The sequence below is a fragment of the Crinia signifera genome, chromosome 8 (genome assembly GCF_055691185.1).
Source record: "Crinia signifera chromosome 8, ASM5569118v1, whole genome shotgun sequence".
Lineage (NCBI taxonomy): Eukaryota > Metazoa > Chordata > Amphibia > Anura > Myobatrachidae > Crinia > Crinia signifera.
The window spans coordinates 3,797,802-3,810,598 of record NC_139224.1 but is presented as its reverse complement, the minus strand read 5'-3'; the positions used below and the strand labels follow the sequence as shown (position 1 = coordinate 3,810,598).

General features: G+C 50.1%; 1 protein-coding gene across 5 annotated transcripts; it reads right to left on the bottom strand.

Moving 5' to 3' along the window:
• Window positions 1-2,730: 2,730 nt before the first annotated feature.
• On the bottom strand, window positions 2,731-7,096 carry LOC146025638 (uncharacterized). 5 transcript variants are annotated; one of them, XR_014454255.1, is made up of 2 exons: window positions 2,897-7,096; window positions 2,731-2,757 (listed from the first exon to the last, which is right to left on the bottom strand). XR_014454255.1 is itself a non-coding variant. In XM_083155595.1 (2 exons), exon 2 carries the CDS (start codon window positions 5,925-5,927, stop codon window positions 4,827-4,829), a length of 1,101 nt encoding a protein of 366 aa, XP_083011721.1. In that variant the 5' UTR covers window positions 5,928-6,150; window positions 6,290-7,096; the 3' UTR covers window positions 2,731-4,826. The 5 variants fall into 5 exon arrangements, 2 of the variants coding, with proteins under 2 accessions (XP_083011721.1, XP_083011722.1); XR_014454256.1 differs by having other exon boundaries at window positions 3,363-7,096; XR_014454257.1 differs by having other exon boundaries at window positions 3,393-7,096.
• Between the last annotated feature and the right edge of the window lie 5,701 nt (window positions 7,097-12,797).

Genomic DNA, 12,797 nt, shown 5'->3' with positions numbered 1-12,797 from the left:
TTACAGCGGGAGAGAGCGGTAGTATATGTACCTGGGTTACAGCGGGAGAGAGCGGTAGTATATGTGCCTGGGTTACACCGGGAGAGAGCGGTAGTATATGTGCCTGGGTTACAGCAGGAGTGAGCAGTAGTATATGTGCCTGGGTTACACCGGGAGAGCGCAGTAGTATATGTGCCTGGGTTACACCGGGAGAGCGCAGTAGTATATGTGCCTGGGTTACAGCAGGAAAGCGCAGTAGTATATGTGCCTGGGTTACAGCAGGAGAGAGCAGTAGTATATGTGCCTGGGTTACAGCAGGAGAGAGCGGTAGTATATGTGCCTGGGTTACATCGGGAGAGAACAGTAGTATATGTACCTGGGTTACAGCAGGAGAGAGCAGTAGTATATGTGCCTGGGTTACAGCAGGAGAGAGCAGTAGTATATGTGCCTGGGTTACAGCAGGAGAGAGCAGTAGTATATGTGCCTGGGTTACAGCGGGAGAGAGCGGTAGTATATGTGCCTGGGTTACATCGGTAGAGAACAGTAGTATATGTACCTGGGTTACAGCAGGAGAGAGCAGTAGTATATGTGCCTGGGTTACAGCGGGAGAGAGCAGTAGTATATGTGCCTGGGTTACAGCAGGAGAGAGCAGTAGTATATGTGCCTGGGTTACAGCAGGAGAGAGTGGTAGTATATGGGCCTGGGTTACAGCGGGAGAGAGCGGTAGTATATTGCCTGGGTTACAGCAGGAGAGAGCAGTAGTATATGTGCCTGGGTTACAGCGGGAGAGAGCAGTAGTATATGTGCCTGGGTTACAGCAGGAGAGAGCAGTAGTATATGTGCCTGGGTTACAGCAGGAGAGAGCAGTAGTATATGTGCCTGGGTTACAGCAGGAGAGAGCAGTAGTATATGTGCCTGGGTTACAGCAGGAGAGAGCAGTAGTATATGTGCCTGGGTTACAGCAGGAGAGAGCAGTAGTATATGTACCTGGGTTACACCAGGAGAGAGCAGTAGTATATGTGCCTGGGTTACAGCGAGAGAGAGCGGTAGTATATGTGCCTGGGTTACAGCAGGAGAGAGCAGTGGTATATGTGCCTGGGTTACAGCAGGAGAGAGCAGTAGTATATGTGCCTGGGTTACATCGGGAGAGAGCGGTATTATATGTACCTGGGTTACAGCAGGAGAGAGCAGTAGTATATGTGCCTGGGTTACACCAGGAGAGAGCAGTAGTATATGTACCTGGGTTACAGCAGGAAAGAGCAGTAGTATATGTGCCTGGGTTACAGCAGGAGAGAGCAGTAGTATATGTGCCTGGATTACAGCTGGAGAGAGCAGTAGTATATGTGCCTCGGTTACACCGGGAGAGAGCGGTAGTATATGTGCCTGGGTTACAGCAGGAGAGCAGTAGTGTATGTGCCTGGGTTACACCAGGAGAGAGCAGTAGTGTATGTACCTGGGTTACAGCAGGAGAGAGCAGTAGTATATGTGCCTGGGTTACAGCAGGAGAGAGCGGTAGTATATGTACCTGGGTTACACCAGGAGAGAGAGCAGTAGTATATGTACCTGGGTTACACCGGGAGAGAGCAGTAGTATATGTACCTGGGTTACAGCAGGAGAGAGCGGTAGTATATGTACCTGGGTTACAGCAGGAGAGAGCAGTAGTATATGTGCCTGGGTTACAGCAGGAGAGAGCAGTAGTGTATGTACCTGGATTACAGCAGGAGAGAGCAGTAGTATATGTGCCTGGGTTACAGCAGGAGAGAGCAGTAGTATATGTGCCTGGGTTACAGCGGGAGAGAGCAGTAGTATATGTACCTGGGTTACAGCAGGAAAGAGCAGTAGTATATGTGCCTGGGTTACAGCGGGAGAGAGCAGTAGTATATGTGCCTGGGTTACAGCGGGAGAGAGCAGTAGTGTATGTACCTGGGTTACAGCAGGAGAGAGCAGTAGTATATGTGCCTGGGTTACAGCAGGAGAGAGCAGTAGTATATGTGCCTGGGTTACTCCGGGAGAGAGCAGTAGTGTATGTGCCTGGGTTACAGCAGGAGAGCAGTAGTATATGTGCCTGGGTTACAGCGGGAGAGAGCAGTAGTATATGTGCCTGGGTTACACCGGGAGAGAGCAGTAGTATATGTACCTGGGTTACAGCAGGAGAGAGCGGTAGTATATGGGCCTGGGTTACAGCAGGAGAGAGCAGTAGTATATGTGCCTGGGTTACTCCGGGAGAGAGCAGTAGTATATGTGCCTGGGTTACAGCAGGAGAGAGCAGTAGTATATGTGCCTGGGTTACAGCAGGAGAGAGCAGGAGTATATGTGCCTGGGTTACAGCAGGAGAGATCAATCAGAGCAGCCCCTGTCAATTAGGCACTTCTAGAAGTGCCGCTTTTAGTGTTATTTTTAATGGATTTTTTACACCACTGCTTAGCCCTGCCCCAAGCCCCGCCCCCCGCTTCGTCCCCTTGCAGTTCTGTTTGGGAGGCACGCTTATCGTGCCTCCCAAACTAGGTTAAATAATTCAAACTAGTAAAATAATATAAAGAAAATACTTATGACACAGAATATGTGTCATAGGTATATTCTTTGTATTATTTTAAAACAAATTGACAGGGGAAGTGTAACCACCGGCAACGGGAACACAATTACCTTGGCTTGCAGGTGCCGAAACCAATTCACACCCAGTCTTCTTCCTATTTGGTCAGGAGTCTTCTCACTTCCACGTAATGGACACCAAGGAAAGATGGACAACAAATATCAATTTTGACCCTTTTATTCTGCGGTCTGTAACAAGGGGCACCAACCTTAGTATTCAGAACAGTATTCAGCACAAAATAAGCACTTCAACAGCACACAATAATCACAATGCAGAAATCCAACAATAATTCAGCAATAATGAACAATAATCACAATACATGCTAACCTGCAGTACCCGGGTACTCTCTATTACTAGGGCCGGCCAGTCTTGAACGGAACCGGTGCACCGTGTTAGCGTCCAGGGAGAAAATCACACTTTGACTAATAAGGGTCTTCTCTTCAAGTTATAACAAAGGCTGTACTTTCACTCTTGGGCCACCGGGTGGCACTATTACTCCAGGGATTCTGATGTAGACCCTTAAACAGTAAACTGGTCCTCAATATATTTTCTGGGAACCTCAAAGGCAGGTCTCTATATGGATGAGGCCTTGGCAATTCTTGGTGCAACCTCCAGGTCACGCTAGTGTGGGCGCTTTTGCGTTGCCACACTCAGCTACACCTCGGTATGTTACTGGGGACGTGCTATCACCAACTTCTTCAGATGGTCTGCCAAGGATTAACTCCAACTATGCCCTCACCCTCTGGCCATTTGCTTTGACACAGCAGCCCATAAATCACAATGACACACTCACTATTAGCAGGCAGGGTTCAGCTGGGCTCACCATGTTGCTGGGCTCTGTTGCTGCTTTACTCTGGGACTGGGCTCTGCTGCTGCTGCTGCTGCTGCTGCACCCCTTGCTTGCCACCTGTGCTCTGTGGTGCTGGGGCTCCTCTCTCTCTCCCATGAACTCCACATGAGTCCTTCCCTGCAGGCTTCTCTCTCCCATGCACTCCACATGAGTCTTTTCCTGCAGGCTTCTCTCTACTTCCTCTTCCTGCTCTGCCTGTCCATCAGGGGATCACTCCCGCCCCCTGCTGCAATTAACTCTGGCTGGGCTGGCAGCATACATTATGCTGGGGCATTAACCCCTTACTAACTGTGGCACCTGGTGACTGATATCACCTAATGTCAGGGTGTTACATCCGCCCATACTTTTTTATGTGCGTGTCCTCGCGCACACCAATGCAGATACAGGTGACTTTTGTTATAAAGTTCCGGGACCACTGAGTCCACTACCGAATCAAGGTATAACTTTCCAATAAGAGGTACAACATTACACAGGCTACTTAAACAGTGCCGACAATATTATTAACAAATGAACAGTAATACAAAAATGTTCAGTAACATGAAGAGTAACACAACTGCCTATACCGCAAAGGTGGTGCTACTGTTGGAGGAAGTATTGGCCACCTCGCATTCAGTAACGGCCCCACTGGGATCTGTAACATGTTTGGGACACTGTCCTCATTGTCATCATCACTCTCTTTGCTGTTTGCCTCAAGGGGCAATTGGGTTCGGTTAGGGTACTGCTTACGTTGGTCGAAATAGATCCACTGCCGTCGAGTCACATCTGGCCCTCCAATCTGATAACTCTCGGCTGTCGACGCCGGACTCTTAGTGGCCACATAAGGACGGGATTTTCGTCTGGTGTCTACTTTGCTTCGTGATGGAAGGTTTTTCATTGGCTTTTTCTGCCCTCGGGCATGAGAGTACTGTTGGCTACACACATACGGCCTGCACTTGGTGTTTTCTGCCAAGCTTTCCCTTTCCTTGGAATACATACTATCCCTCTGGGGTTGGCCTTTTGTATAGTAGTCACATAGAGGACTTCTGGGACGTGGGTGGCTCCCGTAACCCTTGTTTCTGGTGGCATATCTGCTGCCCCGAACGGGAATACCACCGGGACCAGTGACGTTGACTGCTTTGAGCCCTTTTTCTCCTCTGACAACGTCAAATTCTACCATCTCCCCAGCCCCGAGGCTTCGGTATAGTTTTCTTGGGTCACTGTTCTGGATGGCGGTGTAGTGGATGAAGACGTCCTGCTTTGGGTCAGCGCAATCGACGAACCCATATCCACGTTGCACGTGGAACCAGATCACCTTCCCTCGACTTTTCGTGCAAACTGGAGGGTCACTGTTTGACATGGCAGATAATTTGCCTGCACTTATATGGCATTGTCTGCCATAGCAGTTCTGCAAGTCTTCAGGGCCTGTACCTACTCTTCCTGTTCTCCCCGAGGTTCGGCCCTCCCCCTCGGGGTGCTGTAGTTTAAAGGATCAGGTGGAGGAAAGTCCCTTTCAACATACACCTCTTGACACTGTCGGCAAATGGGTCGACCTTGGTAATCGAACTGGTCGGTTGCCCGATGTCCATGTTCCCGAGGTGGTTCCCAGCGGTTTCGGTTTGTTTGCTGTCGTTCTGTATTCCATCTGGCTCCCCAGCTGCTCGGCGCGGTTTGCCGCGCTACCTGACGCATTTCTCGCTGTATCTCAGCCATCCCGAGGGCTAGGTCCTCTACCTGCCTCTGGAGGGATTGGGTCTGATCCCCTGATGTCTGCTGGTGGTTCTGTATGGCCAGGTGCTTTGGCTTCACGGACCGTTCTGGGTTCGAAGCCGTGGATCCTCGAAGCCCCACCATCTCCGGATACTCCACCTCAGAGCCGGAGTGGTTTCCGATTGTGGTGATGGCGGTGTTTTTAAAATCGGCAAAAGGTTTACCCGCCATTTGCATCTTCAGGAGCCGTAGCTGGGTTCTCACGCTGGGATTCGATGCTCCTTCTATGAATTGTATGGTGAGGGCCTCATCGCCATTGGGAATTTCGTCTTTATCGGCTGCTCGTATGAGTTTTAGGGCTGCCTGTAGACTCAGGGCAAAATCTCGGAGAGTCTCGCCTGGCCGTTGTTTTCGGCCGTAGAGTTGCATCTTCAGCTCTGGTAGGGTGGCGGTCTCGAAGATCGTGGCCAGCCGATTCAGAATCACGTCGGTGCCCGTCTTTTGGTCGTCGGCCCAAGATTCGACCTCACTGAGGGCGGAGCCCGTAAGTTGGCCGATTAGAATTTGTACCCTCTGTTCTTCACTCGGGATATAGAGCTGGTGCATGGACTTCAGTTGGTTCTTAAATGCAGTGAACGTGGCGCCCTTGTTGGGGTCTCCACTATAGGTAAGCATCCATGGGGCTCCGAAATAGTACGGTAGTGTGATTGGGGTATGAGGGGTCGCTGCTGGAGCAGGTGCTGCAAGTAGTGGGGCAGCCTGTTGGTCATTGTTGGGGGGTGCAGCAGGTTGCTGTCCGCCCTCGGCCTGTGGGGCTTCCATCCTTGGGTTGGATTATACTCCTAGTTGACCGGATCCTGTTCGTGACGCCAGAGAAGGGTGTAACCACCGGCAACGGGAACACAATTACCTTGGCTTGCAGGTGCCGAAACCAATTCACACCCAGTCTTCTTCCTATTTGGTCAGGAGTCTTCTCACTTCCACGTAATGGACACCAAGGAAAGATGGACAACAAATATCAATTTTGACCCTTTTATTCTGCGGTCTGTAACAAGGGGCACCAACCTTAGTATTCAGAACAGTATTCAGCACAAAATAAGCACTTCAACAGCACACAATAATCACAATGCAGAAATCCAACAATAATTCAGCAATAATGAACAATAATCACAATACATGCTAACCTGCAGTACCCGGGTACTCTCTATTACTAGGGCCGGCCAGTCTTGAACGGAACCGGTGCACCGTGTTAGCGTCCAGGGAGAAAATCACACTTTGACTAATAAGGGTCTTCTCTTCAAGTTATAACAAAGGCTGTACTTTCACTCTTGGGCCACCGGGTGGCACTATTACTCCAGGGATTCTGATGTAGACCCTTAAACAGTAAACTGGTCCTCAATATATTTTCTGGGAACCTCAAAGGCAGGTCTCTATATGGATGAGGCCTTGGCAATTCTTGGTGCAACCTCCAGGTCACGCTAGTGTGGGCGCTTTTGCGTTGCCACACTCAGCTACACCTCGGTATGTTACTGGGGACGTGCTATCACCAACTTCTTCAGATGGTCTGCCAAGGATTAACTCCAACTATGCCCTCACCCTCTGGCCATTTGCTTTGACACAGCAGCCCATAAATCACAATGACACACTCACTATTAGCAGGCAGGGTTCAGCTGGGCTCACCATGTTGCTGGGCTCTGTTGCTGCTTTACTCTGGGACTGGGCTCTGCTGCTGCTGCTGCTGCTGCTGCACCCCTTGCTTGCCACCTGTGCTCTGTGGTGCTGGGGCTCCTCTCTCTCTCCCATGAACTCCACATGAGTCCTTCCCTGCAGGCTTCTCTCTACTTCCTCTTCCTGCTCTGCCTGTCCATCAGGGGATCACTCCCGCCCCCTGCTGCAATTAACTCTGGCTGGGCTGGCAGCATACATTATGCTGGGGCATTAACCCCTTACTAACTGTGGCACCTGGTGACTGATATCACCTAATGTCAGGGTGTTACATCAGCACTGCCTCCCCTGCCTCCCCTGACTGCACGTCCCTGGTTACACCGGGAGAGAGCAGTAGTGTATGTACCTGGGTTACAGCAGGAGAGAGCAGTAGTATATGTGCCTGGATTACAGCAGGAGAGAGCAGTAGTATATGTGCCTGGGTTACAACTTTGTGATTGGTTTGCAGAAATCCCCTGGGCTGTGACGTCACTGCGGTTGGCTATCTGTTGTACAATGAGGTCAGTCACACATACAACAGATAAAGGTAATATACTTACTATTTATGGGTTACACACCTACTGTTATCTTTATTGTTCACTATTATCACTCACATGTCTATGACATCATTATCCCTCTATTGATAGACATGGGAGCTGTAATCTATGGGGTTCCGTGCACATTCCATAAGTAAAGGATTAGATTACAGTAGTGGTCAGAGCACGTACACGGGAACCACAGGCATGTGTGTCATGGATATATTGTATCCTCATTGGATAAAGATGTCATCATGGAGATCTGTGACATCATCACAATCTACATATAACAATCTACCCCATAAGGATGACGTGGTCAACGGCTTGAGTGAACAAGTCGACTGTATCTAAGATCAAAAAGTACAAAAGTTCTACAAAATTAAAATTTCGACCTGATGGCCGACACAGAAAATGTTGACACAAGTTTTTATTTTTTACAGACCCTCCCTGAAAACGCCACGCCAGCATTTATTCTGACACTCCCAAAAACAGCCGGTTACCATCCCCAAATGGCGACTTGCTGTCAGTCAACCTGCAGCTACATTGGTTTACGATCTATTCGCAGTTTTAGTCGCTATTTTGGCTTGCGCAGTCGTTCGATAATCGCTCAGTCAAAACTGTATCGATCTCTCAGAGGAACTGGAGAGTTAAGAGACGTTTCAGTTGTTGTTTAGCTCGGACCTTTCTCATCCTAGTCCGCTGCTGCTGTCGCTATTAGCGATGTCCGCTAGTAACTGGTAATATAGCTAATGATGAACACGTGGCCTGGTGGGTTACCGATGGTTACAGAGAAGGACGTCGGGGACTATGCTGTCTTGTCATTCGGCTGAGGTTAACCACTTACACTAATGAACAGTTGGCCCAATTACATCTGACAGGATGAATCGGGCCATGAAATCGGCCCAAATCGCATGTTTTGACATCCCCTCCGATCCGATGCGCGGTCCCATGCACATCGGATCGGAGTCGGGCAGTCGGACCGGCTGTACATAAGATTTCCTAAAGCAGTCAGAGCACTGCGAAACGCGTTGGTGACACTATTGTTTGGACCCACATTGTTTCAAGGACTTCAACCTTTCCACCAAGGACTGTCCTACCTGCCAAATCATCTGATCGGATGCCCATGCTTCTGGAAGTCTCAAGCCAAGAATCCTTGTTGGACACCTGACCACTCTCAGCAGTGGGACTCCCGATCAGGCTAATTCCATCTTTGCCATCGGTTGCAGTCCATAAACACAACTTCAGGATACCATCAAGTGGCTCAAAAAGACTCCCCCACACCCCCTTGGATCAGAGCAGGTTCCATTACCACACAAAACTGGTGACTATATTACTGGGTCCATTCCAATTTCTTTCATACCATTTGGTTCATTTTAATGTTTTTTCATTTATTGTTTTTATTGTGTAAAATAAATTTTGTTATATTGTAATATCAGCGCTGCTCCACTTTTTATTTATTTACCCTTTTTTTCTGTCTGGGAGCTGACTACTCCCTCAAACAGCTGCTGTTTTGAAAAAACTACTCCTGGCAAGCGCTCCACACCGACCTCGGTTAGTTCTTTTCTCTCCGGGCGGGGGACGCCAGAGCCGGGCAGGGGGAGACCCGGCAGAGTCAGCGGCGGTAGATGCTGGGACGGGACGGTGTGGGGGGGGGGGGGGGGGGCGCAGGAGAGCCGGGCTGGTGACACAGGCAGCGTGCGGGGGTGGACGCCGGTGAACTGACGAGGGAGCTGGGCGCAGGAGGGCCGAGGACAACTCTGCATCTACAAGGAAAAAAAAAAAAACATTACAAATGAATGGCCAGCCAGTGATTGGCTGAGAGAGCTCTCAGCCAATCAGCAATTGGCTGAGAGAGCTCTCAGCCAATCAGCAATTGGCTGAGAGAGCTCTCAGCCAATCACTGACTTCCCATTCATTTGTATTGTTTTTTTTCCCCTGGCTTGCAGTGCAGAGTGAGTGAGTCCCCGATCCTCCTGCCCAGCTCCCTCGTCTGTTCACTGGCGTCTGCCTCTGTGTCCCCAGCCCGGCTCTCCAACGCCCCCCCACCCGCTGCCTATTTGACAGCTTACTATGCCCGGCCCCTCGCCCGCTGATTCTGCCCGGCTCTCCCCCTGCAGCTCCCTGGGAGTTTCATATGATAAATCGCATAGCATCATGTGTGAAACCTCCCGGGGAGCTGCCGGGGAAATCAGGTCCGACTTGTCCCTAGGACAAGTCGGGCTAATGTATGGGGGCCTTAAGTCTTAAGGCTGCCATACATCTACAGATCGATTGTCAGATCGGGCTGGTTGCAACAAAAACCTGGTAATGGATGAGAGCAAATGACAGGTGACCATTTGCTTTGAAATGCTGCAAAACTGCCAAAACCTGTCGCTCATCCATTACCAGGTTTTAGGGGCGCATTTATCATAATACTGCGATGCCGGCGTTTTGGTATCGCCGGACATCGCATTGCGGTATTTTATAATACCGCCTGGATGTATTATGATAAGGGCGCAGGGACAGGGCTCCGAAAGGAGCCGTCCCTGCGAAGCTCTAACCCGGAAGCCGGGGGGTCTGCGCATGCGCGGTTATGCGCTGACCCCCGCCGACCTCTGTGACCGCACTGCCCTGTTCGGCAGTGCGATCCGTAGCCATAGGCTACAATGGGCTATCGCCATCCCAGAATGGCGATAGCCCAGGGGTGTGAAGCCAGGCTGCCCGATGTTGATACATCGGGCAGCTTCGCATCCCCCATAGAAACCTATGGGGGATGCGGCCGGCGGCGGTTCCGGGGGGGATCGCAGCAGGGATGGAGATTCCTGCTGCGATCCCTCTTTACTACATCTGGGTGATACTTAATATTTGTGGCTAAACACCGAAAACGGGTGTTTTCGGGGATTTAGCCGCAAATATGGTTTGATAAATGGGCCCCTCAATTCCAACCAGCCCAATCTGACAATCGATCTGTAGATGTATGGCCACCTTTACAGTAAAGACAAATGACTCTGCATCAAATCATACACAGGGGCGGGGCATCTGCAGCCTGTCGCTGCCTTATGCAGAGTATCTGCCTGTCTGCCAATTAATTACATTGCCTACATTTTGGGGGCAATGCCCAGGACGGGATGCACTTAAGGGAAAATGCGGTAAAACCCCTGTTTTTTTTGCCCTGCATTTTCGAATGCACTAAATCCATCCTGGGGTACTGCTGTGCTCCCATAAAGTCACACCCGCCATTTTCGCTGCCGTGGGGGGCATGGCCAATGGCTCTATGAGCTGCTTGTCATGCACCCAACACCTCTGTCTCAAGGATTTGCCACTGCAGCAGCGCCAGGCAGGGGGGATTCCCAACTGCCCCCAGCCACCACCACCACGGACACTGCCGGCCCCAGATGAGACCTTCCCAAAAAAACATGGGATGGTCCTGCTAAAATCGGGACAGTTCAGTGGTATGTGATTGGTTGCCCATAGTGGTATACTCATTGATATATTCTACAGCACGTAGTTCTCCTTAGGCTGTAGCAGAGTCGCCTCTCTCCGGGAGAACCGCAGCAGCACTTCATCAAGCCCCGCCCCCAGTAATGCAAATCCTGCAATTGGTGGGTCTATGAAGAGGGGGCGGGGCTAAAAGGGTGCAATTTGCATATTTAGCACCCCCGGAAAGCTGCAAATCACAGTAATTTTAATGCTGGCACCAGAGAGATGGGGGAGGGGATCTGACAGTATCCAGAAGGGTTGTCCACTTTTCTGGGGGGTTGGGAGGGGGACCCAATTTTCGGGAGCCTCGCGGCCATTCTGTGAGGGTAGGCAACCCTGGTCTATTGTACTGAGACAGGAGAACCCAAGTATGTGACAGCTGAACTGCAAATGCCCCAATTATGCTCCTGTACACAGCAGCGACATAATACTGGTCACACCGGCCCTGGGAATGCCCCTTATTGCCTGTGTAATCATTGCTTTGCCTGTTATCTGCCAGGGACTCCATACATGGAAACAGCCTAGAGATTGCACTTCAACTTTACAGCCTCATAATTTCTATTGCTCTGTCCTGTGTAATTGGAGATGACGCTTACTTACAATCATCTTCTAAGAGGGCCTGTCACTTATGGGGGGGGGGTGGTAGCTGTGCCCGATACACTGCGTACATACATATGATAGGCTCGGTGCTGTACACCACACAGGCCAGCAGTGTCATAGTGAGTGACACCGCTAGTGTGCTGTACATTACTGCTGTCCTGACCATATGGCAACAGCCTTCTGTGTACAGCACCAGAGCTGCCACATGCACCCACACAGCCCTGACGTCAATGCCCAGGCAGCATAGATCAAACCCAACACTCTCATGTTTATAGGCTGGGTTTCCTCAAACATATTTTGCAATAAGTAAACTTCTTCAGGGCATTTCTTAGTAAAATTCTGTAGTGCTCCATTGCAAGTGTGTATGTGTGTGTGTGTGTGTGTGTGTGTGTGTGTATATAGTGACACACATACACCAGTTGCAGATGAAGTCTGGTTCTTTACCCTCAGCAGGCAGACAGCATTCCAGGATAACAGATTGTCATTTCTTAAGTTACAGCATGGCAGTTCTCACAATAAGGGTACTTCCAGAGAATCCCTAACATAATACCTGGACCCCCCCAAGCCTAGTGCCCGGCACTAACTGCCATTGGGAACCCCAACCTTCTGTCTTGCAAACACATATAACAGGAAGCACAAGGTGCTGCTAATCAGTCAGTGATTCCCAATACATCCTAGGAAAACCCGGGCTCGATCTCCCCAGCCCTGCTGCTGCTGTGGTTCTAAATCCTGGACTGGATCTTCTACATTACCCTCATGTGGAGGTATAGTGCCTTGCCACAATATATAATTATAACTTTATTACAGAATAAATGATGATATTTCTTTCTATTATTGTACTTAGGGGCACATTTATCAATCTCTAGAGAAAGTGGAGAGAGATAAAGTGCCAACCAGGCTGCTTTTGTCATTTTTCAAATGCAGACAGTTGAGAGCTGATTGGTCGGTACTTTGTCACTTGTAAGGGGGTGGGTCAGGCTGCGGGTCACTAGGCCTTGCCCCCAAAATTATGCCATATGTGGGTTCATGGGGAGGGGGTGGGACTAATGACACAATTAACATAATAAATCCTAACTCAAAACAACATGACAATTCCCTGTAAAATCTCCTCAACCTGCCCAATCCAGTAGGAAGCAGGTGGGATGCAGAAGAACTGGGCTGTTTTCCATGGGTGCAGGGGACTGGCCAAAAAAACAGGAGTCTCCAGCAACTTGCAGGTGAGCAGGCAAGTATGCCTTTATCTCTCTCCAAGCCTTACGGCCCATACACACAGGTGCGACTTTGAGCTGAAAGCAAAACAGCAAGTTTGAGCGGCTTTCAGCTCAATGCCGCCCAGTGTGCATGCCCCGGCGATGAGCGCTGCTACGCGCTCCCGTATCGTCTCCGGGAAAGC